Here is a 25,610-nt window from a genome sequence, read left to right on the forward strand (position 1 = left end):
CTTGTACAAATTATACTTACCTACTTTTGAGGGTAAGTACCAAACTTAGGTAGTTTTAAACGCCTGAAAGATTTTGGCGAGATCAAATTCCTTTAGGCGTTAATACTAGGCAAGCATTCAAGTAGGTACAGCTTTAAAAGAACCTTTGACAAAGCTGACCAACCAAGCTAATCATCGTGAGTAAAGCAATTACATAGCTTGTAGAGCTGATGGCCGCTGGAGCAGGAAAGTTCTTGAGTGGCGACCACGAGCCGGAAGACGTATCGTGGGCAGGCCTCCTACTAGGTGGACCGACGATCTGGTGAAGGTCGCGGGACCGGTCTTTGTGGAAATCCTTGGGGTAGGCCTTTGTCCAGAAGTGGACGTCTTTCGGCTGAAACGAACGAACGAACGAAAGCAATTAGATACCTAATCCCTCTCAATTGATAGATACTTACTAGTTCGAACTTCATTTGCATTTCCAAAGAATTAGTATTGACGGTGTCACATAGCGGCATGTCTTTAAGATTGCAGAACTTCTTCAGGTTGTCCAGTTGGCGAGCCAAGTCGTTGATCCTGTCTGATGCTGCAGCGGTCAAGGCACCGGCCTTCATGCTGACGTCACGCAGCGATGATATTTTTGAGGAGATATCTTCGCTTTCTGGAATGACGTCAGGAAAAAATAATATACAAGGTACTGTGTTGCTTGTTGCTGAATTTTGGTTGAAGAGAATCTAAAAATGAATATTAAGTTAAAATGTAAGATTTAAGCAATTGATTGAAATATAATAAGAGATATAATAATTGAGTCTTATTTTGTCATAAGAACACTTTTAAGAGTAATATTATCAACTAGCTGACCCGGCGAACTTTGTTCCGCCTTAATGGCAATAAATAAGCAGAGTTTTTTTTAAATTTCGAACGGGATAAAAAGTATCCTATGTCCTTCTCCTGGCTCTAAACTACCTCCCTGACAATTTTCAGCTAATTCGGTTCAGCCGTTCTTGAGTTATAAGTGGAGTAACTAACACGACTTTCTTTTATATATATAGATGTAAAAAAATAACATTTATCAAGGTTCAGCCAAACCAACGCGATCAGCCGGCGTGTAGCGATAGCGATCAATGCTTTGTCTGATCGTCATATCATCGCTGCACGCCGGTTGATCGCGTTGGTTTGGCTGAACCTTTAGAGTCAGTGAGCTTAGTCCGATTCAAGAATTTCTTTGGCATAGATTTAATTATCAAATTAGCAAATTTAGTTATATTGCTTATACAAAAAGGCCGATCGTGTCAGATATTCAGATATTGGCGTGAATTATTGTCTAACTTTTCCTCCCACACATTTCTTAATTTGAAGGCGCTTCAACTTTTGTTGTTTCAACAAACTTACTCGTGTAATACAGCTTCAAAGAAATAAGATAAAGAGAACTTGTTGAGTCAAACATGAGTTCTGTTTGAGTATATCACGCAACATTTGAGGCACTCTTTGAAAATTGACGCCCTCATCAACACTTCTGTCGTAATTAATTTCCAAGAGTTAATAATAGGAGTTGTTTCACGAGAGCAAATATAATGGTTAATATTCAAGGAATATTATGAACTTAATCCTTCTTATATTTTAGACTTATCAACACGACATGCCTAAATGAGAAATAAACTTAAGTTTTTTAATACGAGTACGACAGTGGTTGTAAAAACACTCAAAAAATTATTAAAAATAAATACAATTCTGCTTATAGTTAAGACCCGAGATTGGTGCTTAATCTTCTTCTCTCCTTGGATTTTCTAACTTTAATCTTAGAACAAAGCTAATTTGTTATTGTCCTAGTCTTTCTTCAGAGGTCGCGATAGCAGATCTAGTNAGTCAATGCACCGGCCTTCATGCTGACGTCACGCAAGGATGATATCTTGGAGGAGATATCCTCGCTTTCTGGAATGACGTAAGGAAACAATAGTTTAAGATGGGTGTTGCTTGTTTTATTTTAAAAAGAAGTTAATTTTGGTTAAAGAGAAGCCGAGTGAACTGAAGTTAAAAAAGTAAAGCCTTTAAAATATAAGATAAGCAATTGATTGAAATATAATACGTATATAAAATATGCAAGTGAGAGAGTCTTATTTAAAATAAATAATAAAAATAAATCCTTGGACATTTTTACACTACGCTTCTAGTCCCAAACTAAGCAAAGCTTGTACTATAATGGGTACAAGAATAATATCAATGTACAAAAAGAACATTTATTTAGACTCAGTGAGCTTAGTCAGATTCAAAAATTTCTTTGGCATAGATTTAATTATCAAATTAGCAATTTTAGTTATAAGTACATAATTATGTCTTATACAAAAAGGCCGATCGTGTCAGATATTGGCGTAAATTATTGTCTAACTTTTCCTCCCACACATTTTTTAATTTGAAGGCGCTTCAACTTTTGTTGTTTCAACAAACTTACTCGTGTAATACAGCTTCAAAGAAAATAAGATATTAAGAACTTGTTGAGTCAAACATGAGTTCTGTTTGAGTATATCACGCAACATTTGAGGCACTCTTTGAAAATAAACGCCCTCATCAACACTTCTGTCGTACCTAATTAATTTCCAAGAGTTAATAATAGGAGTTGTTTTACGAGGGCAAATATAATGGTTAATATTCAAGGAATATTATGAACTTAAATTAAGTAAGTGATCCTTCTTATAATTTAGCCTTATGTCGACATGCCTAAATGAAAAATATACTTAAGTTTTTTAATACGAGTATGACAGTTGTATGTAATACTCGAATAACTCGATCAGAAATAAACAATTACATATTATGTAAATAAACAATAAATTACATAATTATTATCGAACTGTTTATTTATTTTTTATTATTCCCGCTGCCGCTGTACTATTGTGGTATTTGTGGTGAACCCACTCGTTACACAAGCATAATAAAAACAATATGACGAATCTATAAGGATTTCGTTTTGTGCCATTTGGCTACGGAATCCTAAAAAAATTAGCTTACCACAAGGTGCCAAACGGGACTTTATAAAAAAAATGTGTAGCGTTATAATTAGGAGTTATTAGGCAAGCATTTCACACTCAGAAAAATAATTAAAAATAAATAAAATTCTGCTTATAACACCCGAGATTGGTGCTAAATCTTCTTCTCTCCTTGGATTTTCTAACTTTAATCTTAGAACAAAGATAATTTGTTATTGTTCTAGTCTTTCAGAGGTCGCGATAGCAAGATCTAGTTTAATTGTTATGAAACAGCCTAGAGGATTTCAATTTCTTGACATTCAAATCGTTATTATGAGCTTAGTGAAAGCGTTTGTTTAATGTTTGCGTTGTTATTTCAGACTTTAATTACTTTGGAATTCGCTTAGCGGCGTATAATGGCGGGGTCTAGAACAATAGGTATAAATGGTTTATAGGAATTAGTAATTCGAGTGATGTAGCAGTATTTTAGGGTTGAAGGAGAGCAGCTAAATAACGACTAGCTCTATAATAGTTCGAGTGCCTATATTTTAAACAAATATAAGTTTTTGAATGAGTTTTTGAGTCCCAATATTTGAAGCAAAGAAATCGTTAAATATCTCTTGATATTTCTGAAGTAATTTCTTATAATTTCATCATACACTTATTCGAGTTCAAAAAGTTAACGGTTTTAGAGTTACTCTCACCTACATGATTTTGTATTTTTACATGTCTCATAAATTGAGGCATACAAAGCTATGTTATTGAATCTTAAAGTTTTTACATTGTAATAGAAAAATTGTACAGGAACTTGCTATTGTGCTGCAAAAATTACCTGATATAATATCAGCCAGAGAATCAAAAACCAATTCGATGCCGCTCTCCGACGATATCGCTTGCTGTATAGGCTCGCCCAACAGAACCTCGGCGTCTGCAAACGAACGAACAGAATCATAAATCAACAATGAATCATGAATCAGATAATTAGAAAATTTATTATTCCATCTCGAACTCTAGACACTTTGAGATGTTTCGGTTGTTTATTTAGTTTAGGAAGTGCAAACCTTATTTAATCATCTGTTTTGATTCATGGAATGAAATCATTCAGGAAATGATAGGACTTGTACAAACTTAACAGTATACGCTATTGAAGATATAATACGACTTTTATCAAATAAAACTTTGTGAGACTAAGAATTCTCACATTACTTCAGTGCTATATAGAAAGTAATAATAATAAATTCTTCTGGTTTATTTTTATCAAAATATGACAACAACCATTACTGATCTTTTGCTGAAATCGTAGTCATCTTATTTGGATTACTACAATACTTATCTATCTGGATATTATGGGTAATTCGTCTTTTGAAGTAGAGCGAAACTCTTAGAAATTCTTGTTGAATTGTAGCAAAGATATTGTCTGCAATAATACCAAAAAGGAAACTTCTTGGAAGGTCTAGGAAGAGCTTGACCATTATTTATGTGCGCGATAACACAATACCGTGTTCCATCAATGTGTTTGCTCGGATACTGGGGCTTGAGGTACGAGTGTTATGACAATGCTGCCTTTGTAGGGCTGACAGAGCGTAATTTTGAAAAGTAATTTGTAGCAGAAATCGTCCATTAAAGTTTTAAATTGGGCATCGCACCTGGAATCTGGAATGGAATCGCGCTCTAACTTTACAACTAGTTCTCTATTCTTAGTGAACATACATATTTAGTTATAGAACATAATTTGGCTAACGTGTATAGTTTGTTTAGTTTGGGCTTGCAGAGTTAGAAGCTTGTATCTACAAAAGATCTGATAACATTCCACAATCCGCATTATAGTTTCGTTTTAACTATGAATATTACATGAAAATATTTTGGTAGAATTGTATTTTCTTGAAAATGTACATACAAAGACACTAACCTTATTGCGCATGTTGAATAAAATAGGTACAACTTTTTTTGTGAAATACGGACACTGGCTAGCCCTAAGTAGAGGTCATACCACTTACCAGGGTACTGGGGACGAGCTCGTTAGTTCAACATAGGTGGAAAATCAAACCACTTTGATATGCGGCTTAAGGGGTTTTCTTTGCACCGCTAGTTTCGGTGAATGGGATAAAGGGATGGTCGAGTACCTTCCGCACGTGCGTTTATTATATTTTTTTGGATGTAATATTACTTGTGAAGAATATTAGTTTGATTTTTTTGTTGAATTATGTGACTAGACCTTATTATCTTTGTGTTACAACTTACTTTTCAAAACCTCCCTAAACGCGTGCAGCAACAGTACTACAAGCCAGGATGACACGTTGGCGCACGCGCACTGCAGCACGTTGCTGCTCTGCAAGGCTGCGTTATTGACTATCATAGGGACTAGACCTCACTATATTTGTGTTAAGACTCACTTTTCTGATCTCGGTTTGTGGCTATACCGTATTTTCTTTGTGTTAAGATTTACTTTTCCGGTCCTTTCTAAACGCATGCAGCAACAGCGAGGCTAGCTATGGTGCAGCTCTCGCGCTGCCGCCACGAGCCAAGATGTCACGTCGGCGCACGCGCACTGTAATACTATGCTACTCTCCACTAGACCTTACTATTTTAGTGTTAAGACTCACTTTTCAAGTCCTCCCTAAATGCGTGCAGCAATAAATCGACGGGTGGTGCAAGACTGTGGTGCAACTCCCGCGCAGCCGCCACGAGCCAAGATGACACGTCGGCGCACGCGCATTGCTACACGTTGCTGCTCTTTGTGACTAGACCTTAATACCTTTGTGTTAGAACTTACTTTTCAGGTCCTCCCTAAATGCGTGCAGCAATAGGTCTACAGGAGGTGCAAGACTGTGGTGCAACTCTCGAGCAGCCGCCACGAGCCAAGATGATACGTCGGCGCACGCGCATTGCTACACGTTGCTGCTCTTTGTGACTAGACCTTAATACCTTTGTGTTAGAACTTACTTTTCAAGTCCTCCCTAAATGCGTGCAGCAATAAATCGACGGGTGGTGCAAGACTGTGGTGCAACTCCCGCGCAGCCGCCACGAGCCAAGATGACACGTCGGCGCACGCGCACTGTAAAACATTGCTGCTCTCTACAGCTGCTGAGTGCGCTTGTTCATTACTGACCGCCATGCCTGATATTAGGACACTGGAAATAATAAGAGCAATTACAGAATGTAGCATATCTTCGTTCGTTTCAGCCAAATCACGTCCACTGCTGGACAAAGGCCTCATCCAAGGTTTTCCACAATGAACGGTCCTGCGCTGCATAATTATCTTAGATATTATAAAAAAATATGACTCTTTCTACATTTCAATTGTTATATCACTTAATAAACACTATAAATTCAATCAGGTTAAGATCATAAGTAAATCACATTTCACCTGCGAAGAAAAATCGTTTAGGATAGGAAAAAAGTTTTTCCACACTGAGTACCTAATCCCAGTCAATATTAGCCAATTTCGCAGATTTATCACTTCGAGTGAATTCACCAAAGTACCTACTAAGAACGTGTGTGAAAATTCAGGTTACAGTCAGTGCCGGATTAGCCACGTAGCAAGAGTAGCAAATGCTACGGGCCCCGCGAATTTGGGGGCCCCGCGCTCCAACGCCTGTCTGACCGAAATAAAAAAAGATTAATTTAGATAGGAGCCAGCGTTGCCAGTTTTTTTTTTCGCCAAGTCGGGACTTTGGTACTTTTTGACTGAAAATAGCGGGATTCTTCCGTCAAAGCGGGACATAATAAAAAAACGTATACAATCAAAGGTTTTCAAATATTTATCTTTTTATTTGACTTAAAATTACGTTTACGTGACATTAATTATACGTACATTTTCTACTTTGTCGAAGATAAGCACGAGAACGGTTTGTCCGAAACATATGAATTTGGTCTTATTCAATGCAGAATTAAGTGCCCTTTAACCGTCCTGAAGACCACTTTTCGATACGGTAAGTCCTTTACGCGGTATAACCGGAAAACCGAAAAAACGCCCCTTTTGGAGGCCCCCACCACTTGAGCACAACTCCGTCGCAGTCGAAAACCTAGTAGAGTCTTAATGGGCAACCAATGAAGCCATTAAAGCAATAAAATCTTTTGTAGGAATTATTTCCGATTCAAAATCTAATTTTACTGGCCTAGAAATTTGGAACGCTCTTTTTCGCTCTATATTTTTGCGAACATAATATAAAAGGTTTTCATAAATGAACTGTGAAACTACTGTCAGTATGTTAATTGATTTGGAGAACAGCCTAGGTGGCGAATTAGTGCAGTTTGCAGAGCTTCTGAAAACAGATTTCTTGACTTACTTGATCTTAAAACAGATGTGGCTACTCTTATTTACAGCAAGAAACAGGAGCCTCTGGAGCAGCAATTTTATAAACTTTTAATAAATAATTCTTTAGAATCGTCTTTCCAAACTTAGAAATTGCCTTGCGCATTTACATGTCTCTCATGATCACTAACTGAAGTGGCAAACGTTCTTTTTCAACATTAAAACGTATTAAAAATTAATTAAGGAACACGATGGGACAAGAACGTCTTAATCATCTTACTTTGTTGAATATACTCGTAGAGCATGATTTCCTTAAAGAAGTTGATATTGAAAGTGTTATCTTTAAATTTGCCCACATTAAATCAAGAAAAGTTCATTTGTAGATAACAGTTTTGTTTCATTTAATACCCTAAACTTGAGAACCTAAAGCAAACCAAGGGCCCCTTGATAGAAATTTGCTACAGGCCCCGCGCTGGCTTAATCCGGCACTGGTTACAGTTCTCATTGGGCTTCAGGCAGACTTAAAAGCTATGTAGGTACCTACCTACCTACCTACCTACGTAAATAAAGTAAAGGAGGTTTCACTAACTACATCATATTTTGTAGGAAAATCATAATGCGTTACATTTTCTCTTGTTTTGTTATGTATACAGGGTGTTAGGCGACACTAGCCCATGTTAACATGGTCATATAATTGGTATGGTGAAGTCAGAAAATTGATATCTTCATTTTAATTATTTTAATTTTACCCTGTATAGTAGATATCGATTTTACTGGTCAACATTTTTGTGAAAGGTACAAAAATGATTTTTACAGTACCCTGAAGCCACACTTCTATTAAAAAAAAATATAATGAGGGAGGGATGTACTATGTAGTCAGTATATGATTTTTTAATTTCTTCCGACGATGATCCAATAAACCCCAATCAACTTTCAAGAGTTTCGGCGTAAAAGAAAATTACTTAATAAGTAGGTACACCTACAAAATTATTCACCCTTGGAACGATAAACATCGCTGTACCTTTTGCCTTCTAGATATTTTCACAAAATTACTTTCATTGGAGTTTGTTTACGATCTAATCTCACTGGGCAAACAATTTATTTTTTACGGTTAACAGGATGAATCTTTGAATCCGTTATGCTTTTGTGATTCCATCGCTTTGTCTATGAATCAATTTGCTCGAAAACACATATAAACCTTGAGAAAATATAAATTGTTTGAACTCCTATTTGTTTGTGTCGACTAAATACTCAAGTTCTTTAGGTATTAAGAACTTATCTTTAAGAGTCCTGAAAACGAAAATCTATTTGCGATATTAATTCTCTCAGTTCCCAGAAGTCCTGTTAGTTAAGATAATTTATTTCTAGTAATCATTATGATTCCTTCGAACTATGATTAGCAAATAATTGTTTTCTAAAAATCGCATGATAGATTTGGACGTTCATTATGACCATATGTACACAGTTGACATAAATGTAGAAAGGTACCTTACTACCTTTCTACGTTCATAACTGTGTATTACGTACTTTTTCCTCTTCTCCTCCTTTGGCTAATTCAGTTTAAACTACCACAATATTGGCTTGAAAAAACTAATCACATTTAAATTATACAACAAGAATAAATACTCAGCCTAAAAATAATATTTATAACGAGAAAACTAAGAAATCACAATTAATTAAGGCTCCGTGTCAAAGTGCCCAAGAGGAACTAACATGAAGTTGTGTCGCAGCACTTAAATTAGAGTTTTCCTAACTCCGCCACATGAGAAACTTCGTAATGCCAAGTTGTGTTGTTTTCAAATTAATTACAACGATGTCTGTGCAGTGGAAACCTTTTATTATTGGGAAGATACTTTATGATGTTTGTTTGAGTGTTGCTCATAAAGTACATAATTGTGATTACAATTATAATATCTATTTACTTATTTAGGACATTTACGCCCTTATTCACAAACATTAGTAAGAGGTCTCATAGTGCGCGTGGACGCATAAAGTGACACGAACCAATCACAGAGCTCTTTTCAACGCTGTGCGTTCGATTTGCTGCTTCACTTAAGCAAGCATGGTTTGTGAATACGGGCGTTAGGTACTTTGTTAGGTAGCATAGATCCAGTTTATGTCTACTTTACCAGTTACCAGTATTACTATGTGTATGTAATTGAAATTTTGATACTTTAATTACTGTATTCGCATTCATAAAAATATGTAAGGTTTGTTGAACCCCCGCTTAACAGTTGATTATAAGAAGTGATAAGTTTCGATAAAGATTTGTCATACAAACACAAACTTTTTAACTAACCAAATAACATTCTAAGAGGACTTTCAAATAAATTCCTTTCTAACCATTGAAGTAATGTAGTACATTATAACTCAATGTTTCTAACTTAGTTTCTTCACAGCGTAAAATCCAAAACAGCCGCATAGGTAACCAACGAAACGTTCAGTTCACTTAGAAGACAAAATCGCATTTAACACTTACCAACAAAGCAGCACTACGAACAGCGTCATGACCACGAGCACCCTGTCGTTGCAATCTGAATCTTCAGCATCAGGAAATAAAGCTCCAGTTTCAGTTTCATCGTCGCATCGGGATCGGGAGAAAAGTGACAATATTCCAAGGATGAAAAGATACGATGGTATCACAAGGGCTATGCAGGCAAATGCTATTATGAAAGCCAGGAATGTGGATTCCACTTTTATTGACTGAAACAATACAATATCTTTTTATTCAGTATAAAAATATATAATTTATTACAATATTATTGTAATGATTCATCGGCTTCGCATTATTTTATTTTTTAAGATAATGCGAACAAACGCCGGGTTTGTGACACTCAAAGCACAACTCAAAGCTTTTGAAGTTTATGTTGATTATTATATTCACATGTTTTAATTTATTAATCTAACAGTTTACTCTGTCACAAACAATGTTCCCTTTAATCACAAATACACAAAGATTTAAAAAAATATTGTGAAATAACGCGCCAATTTAACATGTGAAGGAGCGTTCTTTTTTTAAATTTTCTTTTTTCAAAACACAACATTTGTGTAAATGGCCAGTCGTAATAAATTGCTTAGCACTCGCAACCATAGTGAAGTGGCCAGTATCATCGAAGAAAAAAACATAATTAGCTACGTAAAGTTAATAATAACTGTTTTTAATATGACATGCACTGGTAAAGCAAACCTTAGAAAAACAAATTCTAGGAAAATGTGAAATAAGTACTTTGTAGAAATTCAGTTATGTGATTTTTAATAATAAACTCGCTCGCAACCATAGTGAAGTGGCCAGTATCATCGATGAAAAAAACATAATTACGTAAAGTTAATAATAACTGTTTTTAATATGACATGCACTGGTAAAGCAAACCTTAGAAAAACAAATTCTAGGAAAATGTGAAATAAGTACTTTGTAGAAATTCAGTTATGTGATTTTTAAGAAGAAAAGCAAGCAAGTGTTAAATGGCTGGCTCACTAACGTTCCTAGACGTTTTGTTATGTATGTCTTCTGCGTTTTCTCGAGCTATTCGACTTTGAATTCTAAATGCTTAGCTGTAAGGATGACAGGTAAATTCTGTGGTCTAATGCGTGAACATTATCGAGTTACAAGGAAGTGATTCTTTTAAAACGTCAATGCCCGTTGGTTTATCCGACAGACAAGTGGATCTTGGGGTTTGAATGTGGTTTTTGGCAAACAATCTCTTTAGTGCTAGAAAACTACGGTGAAAATTGTAATGGGTAGCTTATTTCAGGCTTGAATGACCAGCTGTGAGTCAAATTACATACCTATAACGTCATATCTTTAATAGTTTATTTACTTAAGTCATTATATATTTATTGGTACTAATCTTAAAATCATGCCTTAGAGGTATTTCCAATGTTAATTATAAGAGCGATCTAAATTAGCAACTACTTAACTAATTAACAAGAAATCACACTATTACCTGAATAAAGGAATAGGGAAAAGTGAACTTTCCCCAAACAATATCCTTGATAAGACCTATAAATGGAGGAATAATACAGTTTACAATTTATAAGTAAAAATAAATAAAATAAAAATAAGTCCGAAGTAGGTACGTATTTACGTTTGACCTACTATTTTTCCAACGTCAATACTTATGCACTGCCTACTCTAATTTTCTATATGACTCAAAGGTTGATTGAAAGAGAATGCCTTTCTTATATTGTTATAGCATACGTTTACAAATTAAAATCAAAGATTACTTTTTTGTTCAACGATAAATGCAAGATAAGAATACCTACTCTATAATAAATTACATCCTCGACTCAAATAAAATCCTGTTAATATTATAAATGTGAAAGTTTGTAAGGTTGTATGTTTGTTACTCTTTCACGCAAAAGCTACTTAACGGATTCCGATGAAACTTTACAGTATTGTTGTTTATACATCAAAATAACATAATAATATAAATAAATGGTATAATTTGTGATCTGTGAAAAATTTATTTTCACCCGGGCGTAGCCGTGAGTTGCTATTAAAATAAACTTAAGAAAAATGCACAAAACTAATTTAAATTGCAGATGATGGATAACGGAGGAAAAATCAAATCAGCCGTATCAAAAGCAGGTCGCTATTGCATTGCAGATTTCAAAGCCGATTCTCTGAATTCATTACTGCTCTGTGGTGCAGGCATAGGCATAAACTCAGCTTAATTTGTACTGCCTTTCGTCACTACATCATACCAAACTTTTTGTTGGAAAATCGCTCCTATTACAGCTCCATAAGATGCCACTGTATTTCCTGTAGCCGTATAGATAGACTACGCACGGCGACTTTTGCCAATAGGTACAAGATCTATATTAAAGGCTGAGTTGCACCAACATACTTTAACCGTAACTATAAGAGTAGGCGCACACCGTTGATTTTTAGTTGGCCGATAGTTATGCCCGATTTTAATTTGTATGAAGAATCGGCCAAATCGAATCGGCGTAGTGTGCGCACTCCCATACATGCCCATACTGATCAACTGCCCGACTAAACTATCGGCCGACGAAAAATCAAAGGTGTGCGCCTACTCTAACAATGCCCGATGTTTATGTATGAAATTTGACATATTTTTGACGTTTCTTAACCCTTTAAAGGTAAAATAAGATGGTGCAACTCAGCCTAAATGTACGAGTTTAAGTAGTAAGTACCTAACTTAGCTTCTGATTTAAATTCCATGAAGCTATTACACAACTTGTTTCGCGTAATTCCATAGAAATCGTAACCGTATGTCACATAATGTAGAGAATAATTAAGTTTGCCTTTTGTACACCTATTTAATGTTCAAAAAGGTTTAAAATAAAATAAATAATTTATTAAATATGGCATCTAAATATTATAGAACAATAACATACTGCTTTTGGCTTAGTAAATACGAGTAGGTATTGTGGCTATATTAATATATTTCTCGGAAATAGTGAAATTCAAGTACTAACTAAACCACTAATATCTAGGGATCGAACCTAGTATTTCAGTGCAAAATTAATAGCCATTTTCAGTAGTATTAAGTAGGTATAATATGTTGTTAAAAGCTGTTAGTAGCTGATTGTGATTAATAACTGAATACTGTGCCTTAAGTTATGCCAAGAGAAACTTTAAATCATAATTTATAAAACATAACAAAATTTAGGAGAGATAATTGTAATTATTTTGCGACAAATTCCGAGACTTGAAAAATAATATTAAAATTATACAGAAAATCAAATAAATAGCTTCAATGTTCAGTAGGTACCTGTTTTTATTCAGCTTTTAGGTTTAAACCGTTTCCCAAGACTGAGGTTAAGCATTAATGCCATTAACATACATCGAAATTAAACTGAAAGTTCACTCACCTACAGGGAAGTCAAAAGGGTAGATCACCGTGAAAAACTCCGACATAAAGGAGAACGGATGGAAGCCTTCCTCTAGCTTAAGCGCCGGAATCAAATAGGTTTCTCTCTGAGGGAGGCCGCTAAATCTTATTTTACCCCTGTCCTTCGCTTCGAACCAATCTTCGGTGTAACTCGCTTTTATACTAATTTCCGTTACAACTGGCTTTTGAGTTGCGTTCAGAGACCCCTCTAAATCTTTAAATATCTCTCGCGTTATTGGAATTATTCTAACAGTTGACATAGTCGAAGCAATCGGTTCAGTTGTAGTTGTAGTTGTAGGTTCATCAGAAATTTTCTTAATGAAAATCGATTCTTTTAATTGCCGTCTTTCTTCACTTCTAACACTCTTTAGACTGTTCAACTTGGCCAGCCAAGGCTTCATAGACACGGTAAAGTTGGTACCTTCCGTGTCTCTTTTGTTAAAAAATCCACTGAATTCTACATTTTCTTCTGATTCTGCCTGAAAATCACTATTAGCTATTTCCATGTCATTAGAAGCTTTCACTACATTTTTTTGGTTATCCCTATAAGTAGTCTCCAAACACGAATCCCAAACTAAAGGCAATGCTTCCTCAATAACGTCCTCAGCTAAACTTTTTGTGGCATTTCCATCGTTATTTTTCTCGTCTTTGCCATCAAATGGAAGTAATTCAACGTTTCCTCGTTCATCGCCGTTACGTTTTTTATCTTTGATAGAGTAAATTGTTGAGATTGCTTGAGAATTTTCTTCGGGTACATCTTTGTCGGGATTGGTGCTGCCAATGTCGTTTAGATTGTTTCCGGGGACGGCCGTCGGCTCCGGATCTGACGACGTCTTTATTTGTCGGATTTGCAAGGCAAAAAGCGCTTCTGTGGAGACCTCTGGTAATGCAGTTAAGGCGCTTGAGTTTGCGCCGACACTTGTCTGAGTTAAGTAAGCTAGCAAAATCACGGAAGTTAAAATAGCGGCCATATTGTAAACATATTTTATAAGGCGTGTGGTGACCGATATTATCGACTGCGGACTGGCCGGAGCGTCGGCCAGAGGATTTGTGGCACTTAGTAGTCTGCCCTGCTACGTTGCACAATAGTAGGCACCTATCACGGCTACGTCGTGCCTTTACTGGATTATATGAGTAGGTAATAGGACTACATGTATGCGTGCCAGTATTTTTATATAATGTTTAATTGTAAATATAATTATGAGTGATCTTATTAGTGCGATAAGTATTAAACTAATTAATTACCCTTAGTCACTTTAAGGCTTCAAGTAGGCACATGCATTTTTTTTACTTATTCCCATAAAGTTATTTAAAACATTGGTAAATAATAACTCAGTCCTCAAGGGTAAATTTTTATCAAAACAATTAATGAAAAATTTAATTTTTCTGGAACGTTCTTGTATGTTAACCGCTCGTCAAAATTAAACATGCGGTAGATAGGATGATCCCTGTGGAGTTGGTAACCGAGCCGTTCCCTTGGATTTACGGGATTAAGGGAATTTGAAGTAGATAATCCAGGGTCTATTAAGTGACAAGCATTTGTTACATGCTCAGAAAACGCCAGGAAGTATTACAATACTTAACCATATGCGTGTCGTTGAAAATTATTATCACTTTTATGGTTTCAACACAGCATGTTAGCAGCTATTGTTTTGATGTGATAAATTGTTTTAATTGTAGCATTATATGATAGCGGGCAGCGTAGGACCGTTCATTATGGAAAACCTTGAGCGAGGCCTTTGTCCAGCAGTGGACGTCATTTGGCTGAAACGAACGAACGATTATAATGATAGGCATTTGATACAAGCACATAAAATTTCAATTGTTATTATTTTGATTTTTGACAAAAACACTTGAATGGAAATTAGCTAATACTGAATTTAAAAGTTGTCGATCAGATTTTGATAGAGTGTGTTTAAAGTGTATGAAATAGATATTAAAATCGATATAATGTATATTTACGAGTAAACCTTAACATGAGATCAGTTTGCTTATATATTTTGAAAATGTTTTGCGAGAGTCAGTACGGTTTGTTCAAAAAGAGAAATAGTCACAATAGTCGTAAAAGTGTTCCGTTCGGGATTTCCACCTGCGATCCACCGTAAGTCTGTTTATTGAGCCTGCACTTGTTCCAGCCAACCTCTGCATACGCGTGCAAAGACAAGTTTTCAAGCAGTTACCGATCGGATTTCCTCAATCTAGTACCTAGGACTTGCCTGAATTATTCATCTCTCGCTACGCAGACGGATCGCATTTGCGATGCAATCTTGCATTATTTACGACTTTGCGCCCGGCGCTTTGCGTAAATCAGTTTTCTGTTGATTTTGCACATTTTACGAGAACGTGTTGGAGAAGATCTGCCCTTTGTTAAGGTGCATAACGTTTATCTTAGAATAAGTATGCGATAGAATGATGTAGAAAACAAATCTTCAAGAGCTTTGAAGCACCTGTGCAAGACGCACTGCAAAATTATGTAGGTAAAGAGATGACTGGTTTCTTTTTTCATTTTATTCAAATTAAGAAGGCAATCATAGTTTCTGGTTTTGGTAGTAGAAATGCCGAAAGGCATTAAGTCCGCCTTATGTACACCGTTCTATGTGCATATAAGTTTTAAATAAATAAATAAATAAATAGAAGTAATATTAATTGTGGTTGAGTTGACGCTGAAAATAACATTATAATTATACATTATTAATCCATAATATTTTTTAAGTGTCAGCTGCATTACTAATGTTTCATTGCTAGCTAACCCTTTTGCTCAGTACTTGCTGAAAAAGGTTCATAAACTGACGGAAAAACGTGCTTGATCCGCGAACTCAGACGAATTCATGAATGAAATACTTTTTTATTAAATCCCACAATAGCAGCTGCATGCATAAACCTTGTGTACGACATGTGACAGCAATTTGAATACCGTAAACACGCGGCAGGTCTCAACCATTCCTAAGCATTCTCCAAACTGCCAAGAAGGTCTGAACAGCCGGCGGTCCATTCATAGAAATATGGTCAGTAAAAGCAAAGATGTGAAAGAGTTCACGCGAGATTTTCGCGTGGCAGGGAAACGAGGGCGCGGGGTTATATGTGTGTTGTGTCAACATAGGTCTTTTCTTTCGGCCGAGGTTTTCCGAGATTTTTTTTAAAGGTAAATTGACTAGTAGCAGGTGCCTGAAGGGAAGCAGGTCAGCGGGTCTCAGCCATGTCATGTTCATGTGTCACCAGGGACGGATTTCGGCTGAAATTTTAATGAAGCGCTAGTTTGTATTTGGGATGCTCATGTATTCTATTGAAATTGCATTTTTTATGTTACAAGTGCGAAGGTTATAATTCATAAATATTTTTGTTGGTTTGTTTAATAAGGATCGCGAGGTTTTCATGCAGAGGTTGTTTAGCACTTCTTATCATTCTAATAAAATCCAATGCTTTAAGTAGGTACTTTATATTTTAATGAAATACCATCTCGCTTATTAAAGGTTAGATCTAAGTTAGTTGGACTCTCTCAACCTAAGTCTGACTTTCAAATTGTATCCCGATTCGTTTAGGCCGGAATCAAACATGTGAAAACACCTACATTAACCACGAACCGAACTGTTTGGGGACTGTTCTTGTCCAGGAGAAAAACGTAATAAAAATAAGCTAGAAATTGTTAGCTGCAATTCATGTTATGACAAGAATATTTATGAGTGGTTTTGTTATAAAATTAATATCCTTATACATATTGCACAATCATTAATTGTGTTTTATTGCTTTTTTTAAGGAATTTGAGGCCATACGGTTCGACCCTGGCAGATATTCCATTAATTACCGCGCCAACTGGAGCGCGGCTCATCTTCGGGGTGGCCACCCAGCCAGTTACCTTCACTTTCCTAGCCCTATTTCAATCTAGACCGCTTATGAGCCTTAACTAAATTTCGATACATCTTACAAGTAAAGTTTTAATAACGTTGTTTACTCGCTCACAAACTACGAATATGCACGTTTGTAGGAGCTAAAAATCCTTTTGCCCTCTATCCTAATAATATAGACAGTAGACACAATAGACTTGATAATGTAAATAGTAGTCGCTGTTAAACTTATTTTCAATTAAATTAAATTAAAAAACTTGCCAATGTTTACATTAGTTAGCAGCAGCACTTGTAAAATCTCTGATATTAATATAAAGTACTATTACAAGAAAAATAAAGTTTCCATTTTCAATTTTAAACTTATCAAACCAATCTCGTTATTTGTTCTTGTTCAAACACCGAACTTAATTTAACCACCGCGTAATAACCACTTTGTTTAACTTCACGTAAAAATTAATAACGCTTAAAACTTACCCTCTTGGTTTGGGTGAGAAGACTTTAGTACCCAAAGTTATGGAAATTATTAGAGCGGGCAGTTGAGACCTAAGTTCGGCCAAATCAACGCGTGCAGCCAGCGTGCGCGATAACGATGGAGATGGCAATGCCGGGCTAGAATGTGCGCCGTGATATACTTTATTGACGTCAAAATGTATGGGAAAAATCTATAAAATGGCGTGACAACCGCTTATCACCGCGCGCCTAAGCTAGGCCTATTGTCGGGTATGAATTTGTAGCGATGAGTTCACATCAACGCGTCCTGTCATCGGTCGCGGCGATCTATGCACGCGCAGTGATCGCCATCGCCATAGTCGAAGCGAGCTGCACGCGTTGGTTTGGCCGAAGCTTGCCAAAATGACCAGAGATTTATGGGCAATTTCCTGTAATATCCTTAAGCCGAAAGGAATTAACGCGACGTTCGATTTGATGACAGATATTAGATTTATGGTGGCAGATATTTGATTACCTACCCCCCTAGACAAAACGCACTTTTTGATCGAATCGAAAATCGAATCCGTCAAAACTCCATACAAAAAAGGGGCTTTTCGACCACTTTTCGACTGGTTTGCGATTATAATTTGCAATTTGTCTAGACCCACTAATCTTTGTTTGATAGACTTGAATTTCCACATTGTAATAGGTACTGAGATATTTTGCAGGTAGCTCAAAACATTCCAGTCTTATTTTTGTCACAAAATTAACGGCGTTTAGTCAAGAAAGCCCAAATTAATCTTTGTTACAAACTGCTCAACAAAGACGATATTTGATTAAGTAAAATTAATTTAAGCCCTCTCTATTGTTTCAATATTGGAAAATTCTGTAACAATAAGTGGAGTTCAAATCAAGACTAGTAAGCTTTAGATCTATTTATTAAAATTGTTTTTTATACAAAACAAGGCAGGTATGTATTTGACAGTAGTCACACATGTTAAGTTAGATGCAGTTTATGAGTTTTTACTTATTTGATTGACTTATGGGCTCTACATGTATTGATAGTACCTTATTAAATCCTCTTGAGGTTTGTCCAAATAGTCCAGTCATTATAGTAAGTTCACCTCGGAATTCGAGATACCCAGCTGTAAGTCTGTAAATACGTGTATATTGACACCCTAAAAGTTGTCTCAAAACCTACATATGGTAGGGTGTAAGCAACTATTAAATTTCAAGGTCAACGGTCACAAAAATCGGTTTTTTGCGCTTTTTTTAGAAATATCTCATTTCCTGTGGGTTTTTTGCTATTTGTATTTATTATCAATATTGTAGAATACTAAATTCTCTACAAATTACTACTCGACGGATTTTAACGAAACTTGGTACAATTATTCTTCATACACCTGGGCAGGTTATAGTTTACTTAGGAATTCCCACGGGAACAGGAATTAGCGGGAAAATCCTTTTGTATGAAAAATCTAAACGCTTAACGGAAGTTAGACGCTTGAAATTTGGCATGTAGGTACCTTAGTAAACTTAGGTAAAACTTATTTACAACAAGTAATTACCGAAATTCCCACGGGAATTAGCGGAAAAATCCNTCACATCTATCAACCCCTGTTTTCACTCTACGAGCAATGTTTGAGAGCCGCGACATTGCATTCCAACCGCTCTGGTCGCCAGGTGAGGGTATACATTTACCTATAATTGGATTACACGGAACAAACAATACTGTGAGATCCACGGAGTTGTTCCTTGTTCGTTCCGCAGGGGATAAAGGTTCCGTGCTCGAGAATAAAGTTAAGTGGAAATACACAAGCGTGTTTGGTTCAAACCTCTGGCAGTTTGGCACCTTGTATTGTTGTACCATTTACTTCCTCTGCGATCATTGAGTTAAATGTTTCAGGTATAAAAATTTTGAACAGTTATTTAACGTAATTGCGACTTCCATTGATTTTATAAAGTAATGAAGCTCATTATTATGTCTATTAGCATGAATATAAGTGCTTGTAAGTACCTATTCTTAGGTTTGTTTAAGCTTTTTCTCAAATATTTTTCAGTAAAACTATTTTAGAACGCAGTTTGGATGCGATGCGATGCGATGCTTAGAAGCGATGTTTAGAAGCTCTTTAAAATGACATTAAAATATGTAGATAGGTATAATATGAATCTAGGTATTAAAGAAAATCAGCTCGTGATTGGACCTATTACAAAACCTGAACAAGTACAGAAGAATATGTATCTTTTTATGCTGTAGAAATTTTCAGTTGCTCATCTTCAACGTCTTCTAAGTCTCTCTAGGGAACAAACAAACCGCTCTATAGTTCCAACTACTCCGCGCTGAAACCTATTTAATTACCTGAAACAAAACACGTTCACTAACATTTAAACTCAAATCCGACATTCCAGAATAATTTACCCTTAATTCTTAACGGGGCATGGAAAATTTCGTCGGAATGAACTTGTAACACGATTGTAAAATTTTGCGCGCGAGCGTCCAACCGCCCGCCAATTCCATTATTTCTCTCTCGTAGGCGCGGGGCCATCACTCCACACAATTTACATTTGTTACGTTGTTGATTACTTGCGTGCGAGTGGTATTTTTATACGGAGGCAGTTAAACGAGTCGTTAATTCAAGAGTGAGTTTAAACTTTTTGATGTGTTGTTTTTTTATATGGAATAGTTTCTGCTAACTGCTACTCGTACACTGGACACTGGCTGAAACTGTTGAACTGGTATCTAGATTATGAATGTTTATTTACTGAAAAAATGATAGAACATGAGTGCAATATCAAAGTTAGAAAAAAACAATGGCTCTATAGTTGAAACTAGTAAATTATATTAATTAATCTTGGCTATCTTATAGTGATTGCGCAGGACTATAGCCCTAAGCCTACCAGTTCTATTCACCTCTGAAACATTGGAGAACTTTCATTCAATTCTGCCGCACAGACAATTTATTGAAACAAATCCAGTGCTAGCGATACGGAATACATGTCTCTTACGAAATAATATAGTAGCTCTCCGAAATATAACCACTTGCAGGCTTAAATTACTATTTGCAACTTTACTGTCAGGAAAATACGAACAGAAAATAATTAAGATAAAAATAAATCTGACCAGAACTTTTTCTGTCAATCTCACTAAGTCAGTACTATTATTATAGAAACTGTTGAATTGGTATATGGACCCAGTAACATAACAGTAAGCATGGAAATTCTTCAGATTAATTCCTACAGTTATGAAATTACTTATTATTTTCACGTTACCTATGTTTTTCAAACGTAAGTATCATGTTGTTCCAGCATGCCTCAAGTACCAACTTATAATTTTACTTTGTAAGTGTAACATGATGTATATTTTCCTGTAATGTGCAATTTAGCCTTATTCTATTAAATTAGAGTGATTAAATCGAGTTAATTATACCAAATTAGATAACCTTACAATGTTCAAGAAAACAAACATACAACATCACTTATCATAAGATAATGCAGCAAAACTCTAATAAAAGAAACTAAAGTAATATACATATACTACTTAGTTTTGAATCTACGACGAAATTTTTTTCGTAGACTGATAACTTGAATAATAAGTTATCAGTCAAATACAACTTCCTAAGTTTGTCCTATTCACAATTCTAAACATCCTTCATATGAACTGATATTCTAATAATTAGTCTTCTCTCCCAGTTCGAACATCGGGAGGTGTCTTTTGCACACGCTGCGAGATAATATATCTGCGCTGGCATATTATTATGTCGACGCAAGACTGTTCTAAATCTATGACATAAGCAGCCTTGCACTGTGACCCTAAACTATTATGTATGTGCTATAATTAAAAACCTGACGAGTAGGGAAATAGATTTTAATATGGTTTGGGACATCTAGTGCTATAATTATAAACCTGGCAAGTAGAGAAATATATTTTATTATACGAGTATGTTATTGCTTTAGTTTTTTGTTTGTTTTGATCTTCAAATTAAGGCTTCAGAAACTTTTAGGGATGCAAAAATTAAGAGATGTTTTTTTTTTTAATTCAATGGGGCTTACCTAGTACATAAAGTTAAACGGACGTTGAACACTTGTTTAAATCGACATTATAGTATGGGAAGGACATTTTAAACACCGTGTTCAACATCTGTTTAAGTTTTTTGTAACAGTACCTTAAGCTTTAATCCAAAGAGTTTTGAAACGTTATTCTCTTAATACGAACGTGATTCGTGATATTATTTACTGGTTGTATAGATTTATTTGATCAGCAAGAAACTTTCTCCGTATAATATGTCAACGTTATTGTTACGGTTTACGTTAGGATCGCGGACAAAAGATGACCACTTCTCGGTTTTCAGTGAGAAATTGGGATTTTCGTTTCAAAAAGCCACAGTATAAAGTGAAATCAGTATTGTACTGCTTGCATTATAATAGTTTCTGTAACTGTCTATTGACTTCCACTTTACTTTTTCATAAAAGAAGTATCTTTTTCAGTTTTGTGACGCCTATACATGACCAATTATTATCATTACTTTTAGATCCTCCCTCGCTCTTATTCGTGACCATTTAAATTAAGATATAAGAATTGCCAATGTCCTTTGAACGAAAATGTTCTTTGATATTTATGAAATTTATTATTTATTTTATAAAAATAATATTATTTTATTAAGTTGTCGGTGATTTTTTAAACACAAATTTAAAATGAAGCCTCTATTATCAATATCACATGGCGTCACATTTTAAGCAAGATCAAGTTACTGCTTTCACATATACTATGTCGAAACCCTTCAGATTGGTTCACGTATGATTCTCATTAGGGGTGACGTTGACAGAGCGGGAATATCATAAGTCAACCGATACCGGTACAGTTGCTTTGGCAATCGATACCGGTACTCGATGCTTTGGCAATGGGTCTCGGTTGGTCGTGATTTGAAAGATGCTCTGATAAGTTCTACGACGATTTTATTGAAAAAATTTTTTGAGATACGTAAATGTTTTTTAAGGAAGCTATTGGCCTGCATGTTACCTGATGGATAGTGGTGAAATTCAAGGATTTGCCATTTACTTAACTACATTATAGCTATATTGGTGAATTTTGAAATAAAATAGATTTGCATTAGGTACCTACTAAAATAAATTACTAAATATTTTCAAATCAATTTATCTACGATTGTCAATATTCTACTAAAACATCGTAAAATTTACATGTATTTCATTTACTATTGAGTTACCTACAAGGTTACAAAGAAACTTTTATCGATTATCGTAATAATCCGAGTCCGAATAACTCGAGTTCTTGCTCAATTATTTGCTTAGATTTGAGAATAGCCAGAATTTATTATTTTAAAAAACATCAATATCAATTACCACAACGGTAATAAACAATGCATTCAAAGTTTAAGGTATAATTTGGTGCATTTTTGAACTCAATTGTAATTAATTTATGTTTAGTTTTACGATTATTAAAAGAAATTTGGTAGGTAACAAATAAAACAACATTTTGGCCTTTGTCCAGCAGTGGACGTCTTTCGGCTGAAACGAACGAACGAAAACAACATTTTAGTACCTACTTACTACCCTTAAACTCAAATGTTACAGGTATTTTTTCTCTCTATTTAGTCTCAGTGAATGAAGACTGTTATTTAAGTAGAGGATGTAATGCGACAATTTCGTTGACTTACTTATACCTACTCTGATTTACTCAACCGCGAATATATTACCACAAGGTATTTACTCATTAACTAACTTATCGCTAAATACACATACAATCAACACAAAACACCTCAATCCTAATTATTGTCACGTACTTATTCAAGTTAAATACGCTGCATGCGTGTAAAATACTATTTACTCATCAAATTAAGGTAATCCTTCATATTAATATTAGGTTAGATCAGCACATTTGTTCTTCAGACTTGTTAAGGCTTTTAGTGTTTACTAGATGCCTAAAGGTATACATATATTTGTTTTGTAGCTAAGAGAGAAAGGCCATTGAAAAAATAATGATTAAGTAACACAATTAACAATAATAATTGTGTGAGGAGGTACTCGTAGGTAGAGTTCTTTTTAATAATTATTAATGTATGTATCAGTAGTTAAGTTCTTATTGCGTTTCTACATTAAGCGTAACTAAGCTAGAAATCGTATAAATAAGTTTATTTAGGCTCAGTTGCACCGCCTTACTTTGACCGTAACTATAACTATAACCGGCGTTTTTTGTATGGAATTTGACAGATTTTTGACGTTTGTCAAAGTTAAAGTAAGATAGTGCAACCCAGCTTTAGTGTATTTTGATAGCATATGGATACTAAGGTAGAGTGACTCTAGTCTTATGTTGCCTAATGATGTGACACTACATCGTAACAGAAATAATGGATTGAATTCAGCAATGGTAAAGAGACGGCACAATCCAGACGATCTTATCGCCATAAAGTGATCTCTTCCAGAAAACTTAGAGAGAGGACAGTTGTATAAGTATAAATAGGTAAGTGGTATGGCTGTTTTTGTTGACCTATTTTCGCGGTACTCCCGCGTTTGCTCATATGGCAACTAATCAAATTGAAAGTTTCGGACCTGACTCAACGTTAATGTCGTAATTGAGTTCCCCACACAGTACACAATCGCGAAGAAATTGGCGGGGGATCTAAGCGGGATTCAAGTTATTAGTTTGAATTGAAACTTTGGTTAGAATAGCGCTGTCGGTTCAAGTTTCGCTGTGACAAGTCTCTTTAATGATATTAAAATATGTAAACTATGTCAGATATTTGGCTACACAGTAACATACGCAACGCTAATAGTTATCACAAATGGAGTCGAAAAACATAAAAAAGCACTCCGAGATAATGAAAGAATATGAAGTAAGTAGATCATAATATTAAGATCTGTACGGCAAATACACTTTTAACTATCGTAATTAAATTAGCTATAAATATGCTTATTTTTATACAATAAAATATGTATGTACTTCAAGGAGTATTTTTGCATTTTAACATCGGTAGCAAGTTAACCCCTCGGTTGCGTTTGAATATACAAGTTGTTTTTGTTACAACTAGTTGACAACTCGGACGGTTTCGTCCGGCACCGTCCGGCATTGTTGGCTAATAGACTTGACTACTCGACTATAAGGGACCGCCATTTCATTAAGAGTTTACGCCTTTACCAAGTGCTTGTTCTAGATGAGGGATGTAAACTATTTATTTGTACAATAAACTATTGTAGAAAAAAAAACAATAGATTTACAATGAGTTTGCGTTAAACGTCATCGTTAGCGAGTCCGTCAAAAACCTATGAAGATTTTAGGTCTTGAAATTAACCGCTAAGGGCGCTTTACAATCTGCCTTAAAATGTAAACTCATGGTATAGTTCCAATATACTGAACTGGACATGGATAGGATCCATGACATTGACAGCGGGGCGCCACCGTCAATACCGGATCGCTGGTTCCGATTTTTGCAATGTCGGAAACCAATAGTTGAACGATGGTAGCGCCCCCCTGTCAAAAATTTATACATAAAATTCGTTTGAATACTAATTACTATAAACTAGTCGTTCTCGTAATGCAAATACTGAGTATACCGATTTTTCCAACGTAATGGATACTTGTGTTAACAGAAAAATATTACACAAACAAACGCTTTTTTAAGCTAACTGCACTTGAATGTACCTACTTTCCATAATCTGTGCGCTTAAAGTTGCAAACAGTTACGAACAAGTCCGTTGTACTTGTCACAACTAGTTGCTAACTCGGACGGGTGACTCGTCCGGCGCCGTCCGGCATTGTCCGTGTAGACTTGGCTACTTGACTGCGTTTCATTGGAGTTTGCATCTTTACTAAGTGCTTGTTTTAATTAAAAGATTTGTGTCTTTGTTTGTTTCCCCTGACTCTTTGTTAGCTCTCTAATTCTACATATAATGAAGAGTTAAAGAACATTATAATTTCTACTGCGTTACATATTAGAAAAAAACTGTGATTAATTACTTTTAGGTTACATAGTAGGTAGGGCCCAAAAGAAGATAAGGAGACATGTAAAGTGCCCCATAAGGGCTACCTTTTCTTTTTTATTATTTTCTATAATAATATTTTGACGTTCATAAGTGCCACTTGTGGTCTAAACTGAATAAATACTTTTGATTTTGATTTTTGATTAAATGAAAACTGGAGATTCAATTTTTCGATTCTTAATATATCTCTACAAGATAAATGTTTTGCAAACATTACAAAATGTGTATTTTATTTTAAATAGTGCCTGCGCGAAGCACTAAAGTATTTACAAAAAACGGGATACATTTCGCGCGT

At 35.4% G+C, this 25,610-nt stretch overlaps 1 protein-coding gene across 1 annotated transcript in view; it reads right to left on the minus strand.

Annotated features, from left to right (window-relative positions):
* prom (prominin) overlaps positions 1-14,068 on the minus strand; it is a 28,551-nt gene extending 14,483 nt beyond the window's left edge. The window contains exons 1-6 of the mRNA XM_028304546.1: positions 13,033-14,068; positions 11,139-11,194; positions 9,674-9,897; positions 5,883-6,070; positions 3,772-3,867; positions 438-640 (exon numbers count right to left, since the gene is read on the minus strand). Coding sequence (XP_028160347.1) covers positions 438-640; positions 3,772-3,867; positions 5,883-6,070; positions 9,674-9,897; positions 11,139-11,194; positions 13,033-14,023 — 1,758 coding nt within the window. The 5' untranslated portion in view covers positions 14,024-14,068. The remainder of the gene's footprint in view (positions 1-437; positions 641-3,771; positions 3,868-5,882; positions 6,071-9,673; positions 9,898-11,138; positions 11,195-13,032) is intronic.
* Positions 14,069-25,610: the final 11,542 nt, after the last annotated feature.

This window comes from Ostrinia furnacalis, unplaced genomic scaffold (genome assembly GCF_004193835.3).
Source record: "Ostrinia furnacalis isolate ACB-3 unplaced genomic scaffold, ASM419383v2 OfSCF1456, whole genome shotgun sequence".
Taxonomy (NCBI): Eukaryota; Metazoa; Arthropoda; class Insecta; order Lepidoptera; family Crambidae; genus Ostrinia; species Ostrinia furnacalis.